This window comes from Hypomesus nipponensis, chromosome 23 (genome assembly GCF_054491055.1).
Source record: "Hypomesus nipponensis isolate SF chromosome 23, ASM5449105v1, whole genome shotgun sequence".
Taxonomy (NCBI): Eukaryota; Metazoa; Chordata; class Actinopteri; order Osmeriformes; family Osmeridae; genus Hypomesus; species Hypomesus nipponensis.
In genome coordinates this window covers 17,393,392-17,414,851 of record NC_140383.1, presented here as the reverse complement: position 1 = coordinate 17,414,851, position 21,460 = coordinate 17,393,392, and the positions used below count along the sequence as shown (strand labels likewise).

The 21,460-nt window shown below is 38.4% G+C and overlaps 1 protein-coding gene and 1 long non-coding RNA gene across 2 annotated transcripts in view; one reads left to right on the top strand and one right to left on the bottom strand.

Annotated features, from left to right (window-relative positions):
- Positions 1–3,453: 3,453 nt before the first annotated feature.
- The window catches only part of cyp27a1.1 (cytochrome P450, family 27, subfamily A, polypeptide 1.1), a 165,237-nt gene continuing 147,230 nt past the window's right edge, over positions 3,454–21,460 (top strand). The window contains exon 1 of the mRNA XM_084688252.1: positions 3,454–3,712. Within this exon, the coding sequence (XP_084544378.1) occupies positions 3,473–3,712 (240 nt within the window). The 5' untranslated portion in view covers positions 3,454–3,472. The remainder of the gene's footprint in view (positions 3,713–21,460) is intronic.
- LOC146234434 (uncharacterized) lies at positions 14,785–19,702 on the bottom strand. Its single transcript, XR_014741570.1, has 4 exons — positions 19,398–19,702; positions 18,225–18,267; positions 17,919–18,024; positions 14,785–14,919 (listed from the first exon to the last, which is right to left on the bottom strand). It is a non-coding gene; the product is annotated as an uncharacterized LOC146234434 (long non-coding RNA).

Below are 21,460 nucleotides of genomic sequence, written 5' to 3'. Positions count from 1 at the left end.
ATACGGTTCAAAAGTTGCGTGTGTAAACACAAGTCCAACTTTGACCCATTGGTGGCGCTAGAGTGGTCTAATGGGAGACATGAAACTTGGTGTAGGTATAGAAGAAACTGTCCTTAATGAGTGTGCCAAATTTCACAAAAAGTTGTCGATGGGGTCTAGGGGCTGCCATTGACTCCCATGGTACAAGAATTACAAATAATAAAACCACCAATAACAATAGGTTTCCTCCTTACGGAGGAATCCTAATAAGCTTCGCTGCTTGGCCCCTAATAATAATAATACTAACAATAACAATAGGTGCCTGGCAGCTTCGCTGCTTGGCCCCTAATAATAATAATACTAACAATAACAATAGGTGCCTCGCACCTTCGCTGCTTGGCCCCTAATAATAATAATAATACTAATAATAACAATAGGTGCCACGCAGCTTTGCTGCTTGGCCCCTAATAAGAAAAGGTAGAAACCCTTAAGTGGCTTCGCGGCTTGGCCACCAATAATAAGAAAAGGTAGAAACACTTAAGTGGCTTCGCCGCTTTGCGGCTTGGCCACCAAAAAGCTGAAAATTGTGAACATTTTCAGAAAGTTATAAGCTGAAGCTTCAAAGCTCCCGAAAGGTATTTTAAATAGGAGCTGGAGCTGGACAAAGGCATAAAACTACAGAAAAGAGAAGAAAAATGCTAAACAAAGTGAAAAAAAACAGAAAGAAGAGAAACAATGCATAAAGATGTGAATATTTAGCAAAAACATATTTGCTGGAGTTTCAAAAGGCCTGAAATGTATGTTTGAGAGGACCTGCAGCAAGATGAAGGCAGAAAAGTACAGAAAAGAGGGAAACATTTCAAAAGTACTGGCAGTTGGAAGATACTGCTGTGAAATGTATTTTTGAAAGGACCTGGAGCAAGATAAAGGTAGCCTGGCTGCCAGCCCAACTTCTGCCCGCCCACAAAAAAATTTGGTCGGGAAGTTGGGTCTGGAGGGTCTCGTATTGGGAACAACTACATAAAACCAGGATCTGGGCGGACCAATGAAATTGCCAGGGCGGGCTCTATACGATGATGGACAGATGATCAACAGTAACGTAATCAACAACGTCACGAAAGAGCCCTTGGGTTGAATTCGTTTTCAACAAACAATATATTACATTGCTCTGATTGGTTGTAGGTGTATCCAATCGAGCGAAGAGGCATTTGTTTTACGAGTTCGGTTGAAACGTAGTCACAGCCCAACGGAGAGTTTTCAGACTCATATTCTGACTAGAATTATGAGTATGACAACGTCAGGCTAGGTGTAGCCACTCTCATTACTTACAACGGATTAGAACTCTGCTGAGTCCACACCACATCCGCAAGGCAGAATTTCCACGCTTGGTGTAACCATGGTGTCACAGAAAAACTGGCCACAGCTTGGCCCCCCATAGTCCAGAACCTCCCCGAGCTGCATTGCAAATCAAGACGAGCTTTTTCACTAAACCGAGTGACAGACTCATGCTGTCTGAGGCCGTCAAATGTCAGCATTTATGGAATACCTCTTGTCCAATGAAAGTAGACCTACTTGATTGCAACTAATTGTTGTGTACACATTTATATTTACATTTAAATGTGTACACATTTATATTCATATCCTAATTGCACTCATTCTTATTTCCATAGCTATTGGGGTCTCAAATTAGCATAACCACATATGTGTCCTACACATACATATATAATTTTAAGTCAATTGGAGTAATGGTTCGTAGGGGAGATCTGTACGTTTTTTAAATGTTCACCATACATGGTGGACTGCATGGGTCACCAATGGCTGTTCTATTTCCCATGAGAAATAAGGCATGTTTTAGATATTGAAATGTCATCACTTTGAAAATGGACAATTGGGGCATGGCCTGTAGCACCACCTATGGGCAATGGTGGGCCATTTGTGGTGTGGTAGTTACTAATACTATGAATGTTTCAGGATTTGGATAACTTTTTATCATTACATACAATATTGGAAATGCAAAAACACCAAGATCCACAAGGGCTTTTGCTAAAAGCCAAGGAGTGAGGGTGGGGCTTGGTAGGCCCACCCTTTTCAGAAAACCTTGTATGTGTGTGCGTCTCCCTTAGCTAGCGTGTGTTAGGGGCCTGGATGTGTCTGTGAGAATTTGAAGCGCGCGCTGTGGAGCAAGGGAGACAGTTCATTGGAAGAAGCCTTAGCAATTAGCCAAGCATGCATATTTCAAATATTCACAATAAATTTAATTATCTTACATTGAGGTATTTCGCAGATTTGTGTACTAAACATTGTCAAGGGTCTTCCACTGAACTTGTGATTAAATCGGAGTATCAGTTAATGAATAGTGGATATGTAAAGCAATATTTTAGCGTGAGCCAAAATGTATATTTCCCTTTAATTCAATAATTTTGGAGATATGAAGTGGCCTTTGCACATGGTAACATTGTGTAGTGTTTTCCTCGTGTGTGGAGCAGATCAAGTCCCTAGGTTAATGTGGCACTTACTTATGGACACATGAGATATGTGCCACAGGTGCAACTTCACCCTTTTGTTAATTATTTGGCCATTTTGTAATATATTGCTCATTGCTTATCACCCTATACAAATACATATGTTTTACAAATCAGTTTCGTTTTTTCAAGTCAATCGGAGAAACGGTTCATGAGGAAAATAATATTTTTGGACAAATCTTTATTGTACAGAAAAATCTAATATGGTAGCTGTTATAGGTTCTTAAGGTTTTTTTTGTTCCTCATGAGCATTGAGGCATATGTGCTCAATCTCAAAATGTTGGGACTTATGGCCTGCAAAGGGCATCACTTTGAAAATTGACATATTGGGGCATGGCCTGTAGCGCCACCTATTATCTTACGTGGGCCATGTGTGGTATGGTAGTTACTAATGCTCTGCAGTTTCAACATGCCAAATTTCACAACTTTTAACATTACAGGTCTCGGGGCTGCCATTGACTCTCCATGGAACAAAGAAAATACCACCAATAACAATAGGTTTTTCCTACCGGAGAAACCTTAATAACAATAGGTTCCCTCCTACCAGAGGAACCCTAATTATAAAACTAACGAAAACAATAGATTCCCTAGCAGCTTTGCTTGCTTGGCCCCTAATGAGAGAGAATATAGGTTGTGCCTTGATAGAGGCAGACACACCCAAATATATATGAGAGAGAATATAGGTGGTGACATGCCAAAGGCAGACACACCGAATGACCAGTACTGGATATTGTTATTGGTTTGGTAAAAGTTGGATAGGCTAACAAATGAATGGAACAACAATGGAAATAAATTAACTAAATTCGTCTAAATTAACTTCAAATTTCCTGTTTAATTTAAATCGCAATGTACTTACCTTCTGTGTTGGATTCCAAGGGTTAACTTTCTAAGGACATAGCCCCTCCCAAGGCAGGCTCTGTGGTGAAACAGGAGTCTGGTGTTATTTTGACATTCCTTCTGCTGCCACCATAATGGCTGCTCGTCTGGCCCAGACTGCCGTGCAAAAGCATGGACGCTGGCTTCTGCTATGCCCCACAGCCTCAGTTCTGGTCTCCGCCAGGGGTGCGGGGGGCTCTCCTTTCCCCTCTGTCAACCTGTCTAAGTCACAGCACAAGCCTCGGACACAGGAGGATCTCCCACAAGTGAAAACCCTGGAGATGTTGTACAGAATGTTCTGTCAAGGCTACTACAATCGCTTACATGAACTGCAGGTACTGTGAAACTGGCAATGCTCATGAGATCTTTATATGTTGCTGAATAAGTTGATTTTATAGTTTTGGCATTTTTGTACGACCTGTCTGGTACTGCAAAAATAGTAACAATTTCTGAGATTACTCAAGGGTTTTATTGTAAGCTCATGCATGGATATTGTTACTGTATACTTAGTGACAGTATGTTGTGGGACAATGTTTCATCCAAGATTATTAAAATAGTTTAGTTTCCATAGCAACCCCTAGCTAGTGCAATGCCATTTGAGTGCCAGCTGACCTTTACAGTGGGGTTTACAGTGCTGTGGAAAAGTGTTTGCCCCTTGTCATGATTTCTGTATTTCTGTATATTTGTGTACAGTGAATGTCAACCGATCTAGAGAGATCAGATCCTATAATTATAATTGTAGGTTTATTTGAACAGTGAGAAACAGTATAACAACAACAAAAAATCCAGAAAAATGCATGTCAAAATAGTTATACATGAATTAGCATTTTAATGAGTGAAATAAGTATTTCACCCCTCTGCAAAACATGACTCAGCACTTGGTGGCAAAACCCTTGTTGGCAATCACAGAGGTCAGGCGTTTCTTGTAGTTGCCACCTGGTTTGCACACATCTTAGGCAGAGGTGTCAAAAGTAGTGATGGGAAGTTCGGATCATTTTACTGCTTCGGTTCTTTGAATCTCGTTCAGTAAAATGAACAAATCTTTTTTCGAGTCATTTGTTCATTTCAACGGGGGCGGGGGGCATTAAAATAATGTATCATGACAGTTTGTATGATTTGGTCATTTATTATCACACTAGCATTTAATTATCACTGCAAACAATTACACTGCACTAAACTGTAAGTGTAAATGTAAAGTGAAAATAACAAAACCAGTCAGTATGATGACTTGACTTGAGCGAATATCATTCACGTCTTACTAAAACAGCGGCCACGCGAAAGGGAATGAGGAAACCGTTTCCTCTACAAAAAAATACAATGCAGGTCACGTGAAAAATGATCCAAAGACTCGTAGAGAAAGACTGAGTCGGGAAATGAACTAATCGTTTGTTTCCTCTAGCTACCAGTACAGAGCCTATGCAGGTCAAGTGAAAAATGATCCAAAGACTCGTACCCGAAGGCCGAGTCGGGAAATGAACAAATCATTTTTGTTTACTTGGACGAGCCTATGCAACAGTCCCGATGCGCGGCCATGAGAAAATGAACAAATCACTCTTTGAGAGGACTCATTACTCCCGAGTCCTTGTAAGGATTTGTTCAAAATGAACAAAACGTTCACAAACGACACATCACTAGTCAAAAGTATTCACATTCATTACTCAAGTAGAAGTAGAGAAACTAGGGTTTAAAACTACTTCTGTAGAAGTTGAAGTATCAATTCAAGCTTTTTACTCAAGTAAAAGTATAAGAGTAGTAATGTAAGGGGGAAAAAAATCCCATTAAGGAAAAAAGCTTAGGCACAGGGGTCTATAATGCACAACCCTACCTCCCCCCCAAAAAACGTTTTTCCAAAGGCCATAATGACTTGTTATATTGAATTAATGTTGAAAAATATGGGCTGCACCTGTTTATGCCCATTGAAAATGAACGCATTTTAGTACCATATATGTGTAGCCTACTACTGAGCATTAACATGTGTTTCATGGAGCGAACGATTTGATGACTAACTAGTTTACTATAAGTATAGTAATGGAGCAAAAAGTCTTCTTCAGAGGCCAATAGCCTCTATTCAAATTAGACGGCGAGTTTGTGCTAGCCATTAGCTTGTGGTAGCTTAGTGCGCAGAGCTTGCAGCACATTCGAAAGGAGTTGTTTTTGCATCCAACATGTCGAAAACGTCCTCCAGGTAAGGCCAGGGATGTAGAAGGGTTGGCTAATCTTCCTAGCTACCAACCTCTTCGCTGGTGCTTGGTTTAGAGATTTCTCTTGAGTCTCTGCCGCGGACATCTTCATATGCTACATATGTCTGCTATTTCCTTGCTGGAGTTTGACGTGATTTGTGTCAAGTGCAGATGATGGATCACGTATAAACCAATAGGGTGTAGGAATGGTATATTTTTATACTTCTCATCCAACCACAAACAAATTCACTCTATCAGGATGGCACAATTTTTCTGGATAGTTTTTCTTTGAGTGTGTTTTTTTGAACGATGACAAGCTGGAATGAAAACAAGCCAAACTGAAATTGAAGTAACAAGGCTATTTTTAAAATGTAAGGAGTAGAAAGCACAGATGATTGCGTAAAAATTTAAGGAGTAGAAGTAGAAACTAGGCTGAAAAATAATTACTTCAGTAAAGTATAGATACCCCAAATTTCTACTTAAGTAAGGTAACAAAGTATTTGTACTTTGTTACTTGACACCTCTGATCTTAGGAGGGATTTTGTCCCACTCCTCTTTGCAGATCTTCTCCAAGTCATTAAGGTTTCGAGGCTGACATTTGGCAACTCAAACCCTTAGCTCCCTCCACAGATTCTATATGGGATTAAGGTCTGGAGACCAGGGGGGTGTTCCATCAACGTCGCTAACGCAAGTCGCGCTAACACAAATTGTCTCACTTAGGTAAACGTCAACTAAGCCAAGGCGTTCCACTAAAGTTCCGTTCCCCTAACAGGCAACGCTAATTCAAGCTAGACCTCAATAAGTTTAGACTGTGCAGCCCAGATCAGGCGATCGTCGGAAAGAGGAGCTATGTCGTGATGAAGAAAGTGTTTTGTTCGTCTCTTCATAAACGGAGTGACTAAATTCAGTTGAGTTCTGGATTTTAATAAGTATTTATCAATCTGCAGATTGGGAGAGAAAACCAGACCTCTGACAATAAATGACAACACAACACCAGGCTTAGGTCTCAATCATGTCTCTCCCCGCTCTGAAGGCCGGAGGACCATCTTTTATAGGACACAAGAATGTAAACATAGATAGAGACAGTCAGACAGTAATGACGTTAAAACAGTCTCAGAGAAAGAGATTCACAGATCCCAACACATGACCACTCAGACTAGAGAGTTCATAGTTGGAGCTCTCCTTGTAGTCATGACAAGGAACATTTAGCCAGTACTTTCTCCTGATCCCGAACATCTATTAACCCTGACACAATCTAGTCTTAAAAATAGCAAGCTTACATTAGAACATACTAACTAGTAGCCAATGACTAGTTCTATTGATTTGTGAATAATGGAAGCACACAGGAAATCGCAATTTCTTCCACAGTTGCAAAAAGTAAAGCGTAAAGCAGCAGAGGGGTGTTGTTTCAGCAGCGTAAATTGATTTGAGTTTTTTGGGAGTTGTCCCCAAAAAGGGCAATGTTGCTGCAATTAACATGGCAAGGGAGACAACTTGTCAAACCATTTAGACCGTTAACATGCATTAAATTGTAGACCCACCATATATATATATATATATATACATATACACACACATTTAGGCCTACTGATAATTAGCGTAATTTGATGAGCTGTCTGAAACCGTTCTGACAGTAGGCTAGCCTATGGCCGATATTCTCAACAGGAGATTGAGAATAATAGCCCAAAAAAGAACGTGGCAGCAATTGAAAATTGTATTCAAAACAAAACACTCAATTCAAAACACTGAAGAAGGCCATGGTTAATTGAACTTGATGTGGGCTAATAATGTTTTTGTCTTCACATCTTGAACAAAACAATAAATGACTTCAAAATAACTTTGCCACACGCATTTATTAACTGATAGGCTAAATGCTGAGCTTTAAGATAAAAGGGAAAGATAACCATGACTAAAATAGGGATTCACTGAAATGACTAGTATTGCACAGATCCAGCACTGACTTTTTAGATCAGAAGGTGACCCAAACTGCATACTTTGTTTGGCAGAACAGTCATTTAAAATTGCTCAGCGTGACTATCATTATTATATTACGAGTATTTTCAATTAATATAGTCTGCCTCCACAGATCCAGAGGGGGCTTGGACAGTGACAGACTGTGGCTGTGCCAAGTGTTGACACAGCATCACTACTGGGAACATTAGGGGAGACTGTTGGGCACAGTATCTAATTGTCTTCTTTGGAAAGGGCAACATTTGGGACACTCATGTAGGGGCAGCATAAAAGGTCACTTCATAACAGCACCCTTTTTTTTTTAAAGTAAGGGCATGGGAACAGTACAATTTAGGCCATTATAAGGGCACTTTATAGGGTACTGCATCACATTTTCTATACTATAAAGGAACTCATTAAGACATGTTTTTTCATTTATGGGGCACACTGTCATTTATTGCGTGGGGCATCCTGGGCACTCAAGCATTTTCACAATGTGAATGGCAGACAGTAGGGCACTTGGTCTAATTATTTGCCACTCAAGGGCATTTTAGGAACACTTTCAACCATGGGGGCACCAGGCAGTCACCCCGAGTCTTCCAATAGGCCTGGATACACCCATGGGGACAGTATATTGCACCTATAATATTGGGGAAGCCAGAGGAGAGATAATATAGAGGCTTGTCAACATATAGGCTACTTTAAACATTGAAAATACTTTATACTATTGAATAAAAAGTCTCCTTGATTCTTTTTGTTTCAAGATGACCAGAAAAACTGATGATAATATTCAGGTACTGCTTTGGAGCAAGGTATACCCTTCATAATTCCTGGCATAGTTCAAGAACGTCCTACACGAAAGACATAGACAGATGCAGACAGACTGAACAGTGTCAAGGCTTGGCTACAGTGGGTTTGCTTCCTTGTGTGTGATTCCAGCAGACTACATAGTCTAGGCCCACCTACATAGACTGCAATCTACTACCCTCCTTTCTACTATTATAGTCTACTCTCTTTTCTATTACTTTCTACAAAGGATGGTTGGCTGCTCTTATGTGTTCATTGCCATCCTTAAGAGTTGCTAAAGTGTTATTTTATATATATATATATATACATATATAAAATGTATTTTTAAGAATGACAATTAAATCTATCAAGATAAACACTATGCTGGGCCTGCTGAACCTATACTTCTTCCACAGATATTGGTCAGGGAGCATTATTTCTGTCTCTGTAGACCCTTGGGGCTGGTGGGATAAACGCTCTTTGTATAATCTGAGCACCTTCATCCACCACAGGTTTGTCAAAAAACGGATACGCCATCATTGATTGTAACTTGTCTTGCTTAGTTTCTAAGGCCTTGTTTTATGTCAATTAACCAATGGCTTTTGAAAAGAGATAGTTACATTATTTATATATTTTTGGGAGATGAAGTAGGCCTAAACATGTGAATCATTCATGTCTGCACTTTTTTTTGAATTTACGTTTCCGAACACAGACTAAAGTGCTTTGAGCGCAGGAATTTACTCGACGGAACTGTCTTTTAAGATTCTGTTTCCGTCTGTTTGAAATTATTTGCAACACATTTTAGTTTAGCTAGACTTTTAGCCTGACACGGATCAGGCTAGTTCCGAACCTTGATTACATAGCTTGAACTAGAATAATCCACCTTAATGGAACGGAACTCTCGCTAAAGTAAGTGAGACTTGGCTAAATAAGTCTCGCTTTGCCTTAATAGACGTTGATGGAACACCCCCCTGGGGCGGATATACCAACTAGGCAAAGTAGGTAACCGCCTGGGGCTCCCAGGTGCCAGGGGGCCCCCAACTGACAAGGGGCCCCTTGAAAGACTCCATACAAATACTATATGATCAATAATAATATTATATTAATAATACAAATTGATTAAAAGTCATAACTATCCCTAAAAGAATCAACAAAGACACCAACAGAGGGTTTATTCTATTTGTGTCAACGCAGGCTTCACCCCCCACCACATTCTATTGTGGACTATTCTATCGATTGCAGCAACTTTGCAGCAAAGCACGTCATATCAGTTGGCTTAATATGAAACAGTAGAAGGGTGAAATGAATTTAAAAAACAATTTGCTAAATGAAACGCAACTCCCCGAAAGGAGCACAAAGGATAAAGACAAAAGAGGAGAGTAAACAAGTAGTTGCCAAACTGAAACTACAGAAGGAAACGTCATTTTCTCTCCACTGGTATCCACTGATGCGGCAGCTAGCACAAGTGCTGCTTAGTGAAGTTTGGCTAGCAACAGCAGCTAGGCTAGCTTGCTCGTAGCACAATTTACCGGGGTCAGCTTCTCCACGCAGGGCTCTAGACTGAGACCAAATTTGCCATTGTTACTGACAATGATCGCTTGATGGGAACGATATGCTTTTAAATCTATGCAATCTTCATAAATAGTAAATACGCATTTTTATATAAAATATACAGAAATATCAGTTGTAAAAATTACAGTTAATAAATGCACTCATCAGCAAATGACGCTAGCAAAACACACCCTACAATTTCCCCAGAAATTGTACCCTCTCTAGTTATTATTTTTATTATTATTTAGTGCTGTCAGTTTAAGGCGTTATTAACAGCGTTAACGCAAACCCAAATTAACGGCGTCAATTATTATTTTTTGGCCTAGCAAACTTTGTAGTTTTTTTCACATGCTGTTGCAACAACTGCCGACGTTAGAAAAACTACAACACCACACCGGATCTAGCTAAGACCGGAAACAAAACAACAGGCACGCCACACACACTTGTTTGGCTTGCGAGCCGGCTAAACAGTAGTAGCAGAGCCCGTTTACGGATATTAGACATTCTTTGGTAGTAGGCTAACGTTACGCTTTGAGTGGATGGCGAGCGCGAGATGCCGAAATGGATGCCAGTAAGATTCTGAATGGAAAAGTTGCCAAATGTTTCCATTGACAAGACCAAAGTGATCTGTGTGTTTTTTCTTGTAAACTGAGCTATCATCGCAGCACGTCCAGTCTGAAATACCACTTGATGGCCAATCACACAGCTGATGCGATTCATGCGAATTCTCCGCCCCCTCGTCAAAGCCAGGTGATTGCAATGTTGTTTTTAATTAAAAAAATATTTGCACAAAGCAATCCGAACCACTTTTCCATGTTGATAAGAGCATTAAAATTTGAAAAAATTATGGGACAAAAAGAAATCAAGGGACATTTAGAATAGATAAAAATGTGCAATTCATTGTGATTAATCGCGAGTTAACTATGACATTAATGCTATTAATCGCAATTAAATATTTTAATCGTTTGACAGCACTATTATTATTATATTAATAATTATTATATAGATTGAAAAGAGTGAGAATAGGAATTAAGGGGGCCCCATGCCTGTCTTCGCCTGGGGCCCCCAAATCACAAAATCCGCCACTGCTGGAGACTGGCTAGGCCACTCCAAGACCTTAATGTTCTTCTTCTTGAGCCACTCCTTTGTTGCCTTGGCTGTGTGTTTTGGGTCATTGTCATGCTGGAATACCCATCCACAACCCATTTTCAATACCCTGGCTGAGGGAAGGAAGTTGTCACCCACGATTTGGCCCTCTGACCCGAATTATTCGTCGGGGAAAAAACCATGATACAGCCCGCCCACAGCATTACTACATGAAATTGTGTTGGTCATTATTACTGTTTGAGCCAGCCCTTGTGGCAATATTTACAGTAATTGACCGGTCATTCTGTACAACACACTCTTTCAATGTAAAAAAGCGACTTGTGGCTGCTACTTTTTTGTCTGTTCTGGACTATGGTGATTTGTTGTATATGCATACCTCTGTGCAGTGTCTTAATATGATTGACTCGGCGTACCATTCATCCCTGAGATTCATCACAAACTGTAAGGCTCGGACTCACCACTGCCAGTTGTACTCTCGGGTAGGATGGCCTGCTTTGTCCACTCGTAGGCTCAGTCACTACTGCACATTTATTTACAAGGCAATACTTGGTGTGCTACCTAGCTATGTATGCTCCCTTATCATGCGAAAAAGTGCTGGTCCACAATTTTTACGTTCGCAGGACTTGGTGTTGCTTTCGGTCCCCAATGTACGGACAGAACAGGGTAAAAAGGCTTTTGTGTACTCTGCCCCCACTGTGTGGAATACGCTGCAGAAAGACCTAGGGCTTGTTGAATTAATTTCGTTGAATGCCTTTAAGTCTAAAATGAAGGAAATTGAGCTGGACTCTCAAAGATGTCAGTGTTTTTAATAGTTTTTTTTTTCTCCTGGTTACAGAAATGGGTCTATTTAGGATTGTTGCAGTGTGAATTGATTTGCTTTATTTTTTAGTGCTATTTTAATTTTGTCCCTGTGTGTTTGTCTGTAACTGTTTGTCTGTAACTGTGGTTCATTGTGCTGCTGCCTGTCTTGGCCAGGTCACCTTTGAAAAAGAGATTTTTAATCTCAATAGGTTATTTCCTGGTTAAATAAAGGTAAAAAAAAAAAAAAAAACACTATAACATATAGGCTAGGCTAGGGCTACAAAACAGTGTCAGAAACGTTTTTAAATAACATAGCTTTGATGAGCTTTGTTTTTGTGCACAAAATTAAGTTCTGGTGTTGGTCTTCCTTTGCCGATTAACTCCAAATTCTCATTTAAAGTTAACCTTGAAAACGGCACACATATTAAATGAAGTGAAACAATGTCCTCACTAGCGGGAATGTTACTCGCGGCTTCCATTGTGAAGTGAACAAACAAGTTAATGTTACGTTAACTAGTTTATTAGCTTGTGATTACGCACCCACAGCGGGCGGAACTTGTCATAAAGTTAGTGATAACAAAGCCCACCCATTTAGAGGGAAAATATGATTGGTCAATTTTACTGTCAATGGAAATTAGTCTTTCATTGAATCAATATTCATCGGCCCTCTGTAAATTCATAGCTGGACCACCAATCACGGAGCTGCATGGCATTTTCCTCTCAACAACGGAGGCAGAAACATTCTGATAGGGTGACAAAAGGGTATTTTTTCATTTCACTCTTCACATTCCAACACAAACAGAATCGGCAGAATTGAAGGGCACGCAACAGCAGTGACGTGTGCAGTCAAGTTTTGTCCAAGCGAAAAGCAACAGGTGCACTGGTGCAACATCATACCTGTAAGAGCAGTGGAATTGTTCTCCACTGGATCTAACAGTGTGCACACTAAGCAAGGTTAATTATTATAATGATTTAAATCCGAGGATGTCTGTTTATGGCAAGCCATTTTATAATTTAACCAATGAATTCTTGATATCCAAAATTCGAATTCTTGATATCAAAAATACAATTCTAAGCTTTTTTAGTAAGTATTCATTTAACCAATGAATTGTTGATATCAATAATTCGTAATCCTGATATCCAAAATGCAATTCTTGATATCCAAATTGCAATTCTTGATATCAAGAATTCGAATTTTGGATATCAAGAATTCATTGGTTAAATGATAAAACCGCTTGTAGAGTTGATGTCAACGCAATCACCAACGATTTCTCATAACTTCATTTTAACACTTCAGACACAGAGAGTTTTCTTAAAATGCAATTCCTTTGATCCTTGTGTTTTTTTTTTGATCCTTGTGGAACTTGAATGCCAAATGTTTTCCTTAATTCAGTTCAGAAGAAACCCCTTTTGAATTTTTTGGTGACCTGAGGGGTCACCAAAAAATTGCCAACTGAAAAATCCTCTTAGTTATTATAATTATAATGCCGATATTATTTCAGTAGTAGGCCTATATAAATATTAGGCAACTTTTAGTTATGTATATCACAAAACAAAATATATATTTAATTGCTCAAAAAACGTTACGCCCGTTACCCCCCCCCCCCCCCCCAAAAAAAAAAAACAAACAAAAACAAAACAAAAAACAAATACCTGAAAAAAATGATGTTTAAGATTTACTCCAAAAAAATGAGGCAACAATTTGCAAACAATTTTTGTGTTTAAATTTAACACCATGTAATGTGTTTAAAGTACACCACACAAAGTAAGTAAAATGTACTCAGTATTAGCAATTAATATTCACAAAGTATTAGCAATTAATATTCACCAAGTATATCAGGTAAGGCTTACTTAATTTTTCGCAGTTTACGTAGTAAATTTTACTTGATTGTCAAATACAAAACTACTTATAAATATATATTAATTAAATAACAATTAACTCCCAGTTGTCAGTATGTTTTAACTGAATTATATCAGTATAAATGATTGGTTATAAATTGTAAGATGCATAACATTTAACATCATCAACAATATTTAAATCACTCACATTGAACAGTATATATCTTGTCAAATTTTTTATTAAAGTTATAGTGAAAAAGGCCTCACACAATCACAATCATAGAATGGGCTGGTACAGTTCAAGTCGGCAATGTATTTCAGACGGTCCCAGTAAACCTATCACCAAAGACCTAAAACATTAACCACAAACAAAACACTGGCATTTGCTACTAAAGACTAATTGTTAAACAATAACCTGGGAATTGTTTACAATGCCTTAAAATATGCTTAGATCACAACGCTCAAAAGTCCACATGCCTTGATATGGTGTGGTAACTTAAAATAATAAAATAAACTTAAATAAGTCGCTTCCTTTTTAAGGAGTTAACCTCAAGCTCCGGGCATGAGAGTTCACGGCTTCTCAACTTGGTACGATAATTGTGCATCTTGTATTTGAGGCTCTGTTGCCAGCCATACATGCCTGCAAATGATCCAGGTTCCTTGAGGCATGGGTACTTTTCTACAAGAGCTTCTGCAACAGTGAGTATTTGAAGACTGGTGGGATAAGCTGTATAATGGAATATTGCCTCTGCGAGAGCCTGCAAGATATCAGATTTCACACTTGGGTTTTGGAAGAGTGCACCGCCATCATGATAAGTTTTGTTTGCTGTTTGAAGAATTATTTCCACATCATGGGAGAATTTGGGAATTGTAAAGCGAGCAGGCCAAGGGTCAACACGGCACGCAGGTGATGAAGACAACAGAAAAGTGTCTATTGAGCTACCTGAACAACTCTCATCAGCAGAGTTTTGATCCAATGATCTTGAGGTAACAGACCGATCTGATGGTATTGGAGTCAAGCTCATGTCTGATTCATCAACATGACACAAGTTTAGAATAAATGAATCGTCTACTTGGACTATTTTCAATGTGTCTTTGTCTTTTACCTCTGCAGTTGTGGTCAGAGTGAAGAACTGGTCATCAAAGTCTTTGTCTTGGTACAAAATATTAAAATTCCCTTCAAGTTCAAAATGTTCTTTGATGACTGAAACAAGGTCCTCAACCTTATCAGGGATACCAAAGGGTAAAGTCAACTTGCGGATGTCGTGAGCCGCTACTATTACACGCAAATGGGTTGGTGCAGAAATCCTGGTTGTCTTTTCCATCAGCTAGGAGGGGAAGGAGGGAGGGAAGAGACAAGAGAGGAAAGAGATGGTTAGTAATTTTGCAGTAGTTTGAGAAATCTAACACACACAGTAGCCTACAGCTTTTTAATTACAACTAAAAACATGAACAGAGTAATACACCAATTGCTTCAACTTAAAACATTAAAAACCCATTAGGACTGTGGAATACATCAAATGAAAGAATAAGTTACATTTTTTATTAATGAAGTAGACTATATTACCTATGATATGCAAATGTTGTGTTTAAGAGAAACCATTTGTTCTCCTGCCATGTTGTATGCAGCCAGGGGATAGACGTCTGTCAGTTGGTGTTCCTCAAGGATTTGAAAGTTGGATGTTGATTCTACTTTGAAGCTTCTTATATGCTCATTGTACCAGGCACTTTGTAACTTGACAACAAAGAAAAGGCTGTGACGCACAATGATAATTTGTATTATTTGTGCAAAGTCAGGCAGTCCTCCAGTTGAACCAAAAGGCAACATCATTCCAACACAATAGTTGGTGCCCAAAAAGTCAATCTTATTTGCCACATCTACAGCCACTTCATTTGGGAACTTCCTGGTCATGAACTCTGTTATGTTATCTTTCAGGACATCTACTGCTACTCGTGTCATTTTAGAAACGCATAAAGCTGGTTTCAGAATATTTGCACCATGTAGATTGCATGCAATCATAGACTGATGCTTCTTTGCAAGTGACATCAAAATATTTCGAAAAGACCCAGTTTGTTGTACGATCTTCTTAAAGAAGCTATGTTAAGCTTCAAACCTCATGGTCCATAAAGCCACAAGAGACCAAAAGCTGTCATCAGCATAGGGTAGTGGCTCCAGAAAATGTTGTTTTGGAGTGAGTTTTCGTTCTGGAAACAATTCAAAGAATCTATAGCGATGCTCCCCAATCTTACCATCAAGATAACCTATGCTCTGAACTGTTTGGATTGGAGACATAACAATCTCAACAATATCTTTCAGTGTCATTAACAGCAGCCAAGCTTTCTCATCCTCAGGCACTTTGCCTCCAACCATAAAAGGCAGCAGCCGCAATAAGCACCAGTTTTCATGTGCATTGCCTCCAATGCTTTTCTTCAAGGCAAAGTTCAGTGGAACAGCTTGTGGGCAGTTGGTTTTGTCACTCCATTTATATGGAAACTGTTTGATGGAACTATTAAGCTCAGCAAGGGAAAAATATTTTTTCTTTAACAAAACTTTTAAGCACAGTGCCAGTCCCAGGGGTACAATACCCTCAAGTAAATCATGTAACACATCTGGAGGGTAACCTGATGTTGCATGAAAATGGCTTAGTCTGTCTGAGATAGCACATGGTCTTTTCACTCCATTGCAATGGGTTTGGGTAGTATCAGACAATGCTGTTTGAATGTGCAGGTTATGTTGATGCTTTGTTCTTAGAGGAAAGGCTCCTGATCTCACTTCAAATTGCTGAATCAATGAACGCTCCCCAATACAGAAGCGACAAAAGTGTGAGCATGAGAAGCTTTCAACAAAGCCCCCAATCGAATGAGCTCCAAAATTGTCAGCAATTACACAGAACACAGTGCCTTTGATTACTTTTCCCAAATAGGGCACATAAAGTCCATCATCCTCCAAACCTTTCAGATCTGTTAATAATGGCTCTAGTATTTTAGGGTATCCAAATCTCTTTGCATCGTCTGCCTTACATAGCACAGCTAGATAAATGGATGTCAGTGTAGATCTTGATAAAGAGGGAACGTCTGCCAACACCCAATAAACCGCAGTTACTTTGTGTTTCTTACGGGACGTCCCTAGAGGGTTACACACCTCAAAATCATCGATATATAGAATGAGTGAAAGTTTTAACTCATCTACGGACAAAAATTCATTTTCTCTGAAGTGTGATCCATCATGAAAATACCTGTATGCAGATGAACCATCACAATCTTTTCTGTTCTGAATGACCTTTTCTTGAATATCTCTTTTGCTCAAAAGTTGACACAATGTTGGCAAAATCGGTACATATTGGAATGTTTTTCTCTCCTTCTCATCAAGGATGTACTCAACTGGCTCAATAATGGAAAAATGTTCCTTTAAGAAGCTACTTCTCTTGTAAGATGTGCTTAAAGGTCCATCTGCTCCCAAAGCTGCACTTACAGGGTTCAAATGGCAAATATTTTCCACCAATTCTGATACTACAGTATCATCAATATTGCAATTGTGCTTTCTCAAAGTTGTTTGAACAATATCTCTAATAACTGGGCCTGATACTGAGCTTGTAATGAATTGAAACTCCTCTACAATTTCATTTATGCATCTGTTAGAAACATTGAAAATGCTTCCTAATTTCAGAAAGAGGCCACCCAGTTTATCAACAATTACATTAGTTAAATCCTCATCTTCCTCAACAAGAGGCTCAAAATTGTCTTCACTTTCAATCAAGTCAAGTTCTTCAGGTCTTTGACTCTGATATTTTTTAAAGACTGTCGTCTTAAAATCTTCAAGAGAGTGGGGAGTATGTTTCCTGCTTTTATGAGAAGCAAACGTTGAATAGATGTTTGTACTATGATCACAGTTTTGAAAAACACATTGCACAGTTTCGTACTTCCTTAAATGGCCCCCAAGGTGTTCAAAATATTGCTTTTCTGAGTGGAAACTGCAAGAATTACAAACTAAACATGTAAAAGACTGGATGTGGTCTGACTCTATGGACTCATTGTGATGCCTAGACAAATGTGTGCGAAGTGCATTCCAAGTCTTGAAAGTACAAGGGCATTCTAGGTATAGGCAGGGTAGTGACTGGCTTCGACCCCAATGGCCATGCTTCAATCTATAATGTGTAAGCAATTGCAATCGTTTTGATGAGGTAAATTCACATGTTTTGCATGACCATCTCATGTGCACGGGTGTTAATGTTTTGTCTAACAGTAACTGTTTAATTCCTCTGGTCAAACTGTTCTTTGGTCCTTCCCTCTTAACTATTCCAGGAGTCCAATGATATTACTGCTTTACCTTTTTGTTTGTCTCTGTGTCAGTTCCTCAGCAATACCATCTTGACTACATCACAATTGATGAATTTGGTCTGCATTCCACCAAAAATGGCAGTTCCTACTAGAATCTGAAAGAAAAAAAATTATACACATACAGTATGTGTGCATACAGTGCCAGGTTGTTTTTCACAAAAATGGTAACTATTTAAAACACAGAGCCTACATGTTGGCACAATAGCTACTAGTTTAAAACTGGGGGATACTGTTGCAAGCTCTGTACACCTATGTGGCATAGCTTAAACATTAAATAAATAAAAAATATGCATACCTTGAATACTGTCTCTGGTATTGGCAGCAATTATGTATTTTGTCTGTGGAAGAAATCAATAATATTAGTACATTTGAATAATCCCAGTATATTTTACAAATATTTATACATCAAAAATCAAATGGTCTGCAAGTTTTGATCCAAGAAACCCAATTAAACAGTTTGAGATGCAAAGACATTGTAGAAAGGCCACAGTGGCACATGCAGAAAACAAAAGCGAATGCAGTAATTTGGTAATTATTTTGTATATTTGCCTTGTGATTAATTGAATTAATTTGCAATGTTATTAAATATAAATTTCATTGAAGCTTACTTAGACCATTCTTGCTCTGATTTAACTCAGTCAAATAACTCAAATTCTAGTATATTTGGTCAATATTAATACACTTTCCAGTTTACCCCTCTTCCATTAGATTAAGGGACATAGTTTAGCTTTAAGGTTCAAAATATAAAAATAAAAAAAACTTCACGGTAGAAAATATACGGAAGTATATGCCATGTAGAAATAACTCAAAATATAACTATATGAGGGAACAACGGTTGTGAACACCGAAGGCTTGAGCACACCCAATACAACCCAGACACTTGCAACTGGCATGCACTGTATGCATGGGCAACTGTATTTAGCTACACAGCTAACGCTACATAGGTTAATTGTGCAAAACGTCCATAAAATTACTTCAGCTTATTTTACTAAACTCAGTATAAATATAGCATAAGTATGTGTCTAGCTAGCTACTTTAACCATTTATAAACTAGATATTTAAAGAACATTTTCTAAATCGTCAAACAAGATTTTTCATCTAGCTAACCTAGTTAGCCTTATGTTGCTAGATAGCCCCAACCACCCCCAATTATCTATTGCTAGCTATATCTATTGCTAGTAGATAGATACTGTAGCAAACATTACGAACAAAACCAAAATCTATATTCTTGACATTTTATACTTTTCAAATTTGTCACACGTTTTCTAATAGGTTTGTGCAACATTGAAGTCAGAGGACAAGTAGCGTTAGGGGTCTTTGAAAAGTTGAGCATTTCGAATGGCCAATAGCATTGCTCTTTAAGTTAAATAAAATAATCAAACCCAAGTTGTGTCAGATAATTCTACTCGAACATTTTATTGACAACACAATTAAATTATAGTACAAGTTGATTATGGTAAACTCTTACTTCATGAATCCAGGGCAATCCAAGCAGAGACTCCTCGTAGATTTGGTGCCTGTCTCTGGCAGCTTAGACGACCACGCGCCAAAACTAAACTTCCGGCTTTCGATGCGTTTCTGCTTAGTTACGCTTTACTGCAAAATAACAATTAATTTTTACATCAGTTTAAAATGTTAAATAAACCCAATATTATCAAGTACAAAGGAGAAACATATTTTTTTATGTAGAATTTACACCAACAATGTTTATAATAATTACTGACCCCCAAAAACATTTTTTTCAGTGTAAGTCCATGTTTAATCATTGCTAAATACGGGAAATGTGCTGCTAATTTAATGGTTAGCGTATGCATAGACCTCGAACTAGCTGACGTACGTAAGCACACTCAAATATGTTAGGTAGGGATGGAGATTTGAACTGATTTCACTATTCGAATAGTATCCGAAATTATTTTCGAATATCCGGATAATCTATTTTGTTAATGTGGTTCCGTTATGTAATTAGCCTGACGTGACGCAAAGCATACAGTAAACACATGAACCACCACACATTCTGGCAATAATTGGGACTGTTAAACTATTAGATTAAATAAGGGTTGAATAAAGAAAACAAATGAAAGATCAATTTATTACTAGACGAAAAGACAATGAACTTGAAAAAACGCTGCGTCTTCAGACTTAGGCTCTTAATTTGGCGGAAAAGCGATTAGCCTATTATTATGTGAAATAAAAAGTAGGCTACATTGGACTAAAGTAGACACATTGGGTAGACTATCCACCATAAAAACGAAAGACACACGGAGAATATTGCATATTAACTTGAATATTAACTTGGAACCGGAATCCTATAGGATACGGTGCGCCACCACACAATGCAAACATAAACAGCCGATTACGCTAGCTCTACATGGCTACTGGTAAGAAAATAAATAAGCCACAACTGCATTAGCCATACGCATTTTTATTCAGGAGAATTAGCATGTAAACATGCTCAGGGGAGAGGCGAGTACGGAGTCGATTTACGAGCAGGCCGGCGTAGAAAAGACTGCAGGAACTGAGGTTGCTGCGAGGTACTGCTTAGCCAGGACACTATGCTTCTTGTAGCGCCAAATGAAATGAAAGGAGACTCGCAGCAGAACACAGGCGTAGCCTACCTTTTTTGATGGTTTTCATCATTTTCTAACGTCACAACTATTAGAATTCACAACACGACGGTTTTTCAATAAAACATTTTTTAAAATCAAATTACGCTCATAAGTATTCGAAAAAAGTATTTGAATACTAACTTACTTTAGGATATCCGGATATTCGATTAACCACGCCCATCCCTAATGTTAGGTGCAAGCTAAATTGAGATTTTACTATTAAACATTAGCTATGCATTTACAGTAACTGACGCCAACTAGCTGTTACTTTACTGTACATTCTATGATGCTTTTATTTTCGATTTATCAAATAGTTTTTAAATGAGTGAAGGCTGCATGCTTTCAGTTTTAAATGTTTATAATTAATTTGGAAAACCATGCTAAGAAATGTAAGGGTGAGGCTGAACAATTAAGAGACAAAAAGACATCACAGCGCATTCCGCGTTCGCATTAACTTCGTATCTAGCATGATATCAAACACAGCATGTTGATGCATTGACAGGGCAGCTGTGGTGGTGGTGGGGGGGGTATCATAAAATAATTATGCGTCAGGCTAGCGGCGGCACTGTGTTAGTCATTAAAAGCGTCGAGCGCCAGTTAATTTGCAGTGAAGAAAAGAAAAAGAACAATATTGTAGCGCCCCTCGTGCCTCGTTTTTGGGCATAACTCAAATTAACAAAATACTAGGGCGCTCTGAGTTCTTTAATACTAATATTTGAAAAAGGAATTAATTAATTTATACGCTGTTATTTTATAAGGTCCCAATCTAAATACAAATAATGCATCAGCATCCAACTTAACCAACACAATCTTTACATTGAATATATATATATATAATTAGGGCTGTGAAATGATTAAACATTTTAATCAAATTAATCACAGGTTTATGTGGATTAATCATGATCAATTACATATTACCAATTTT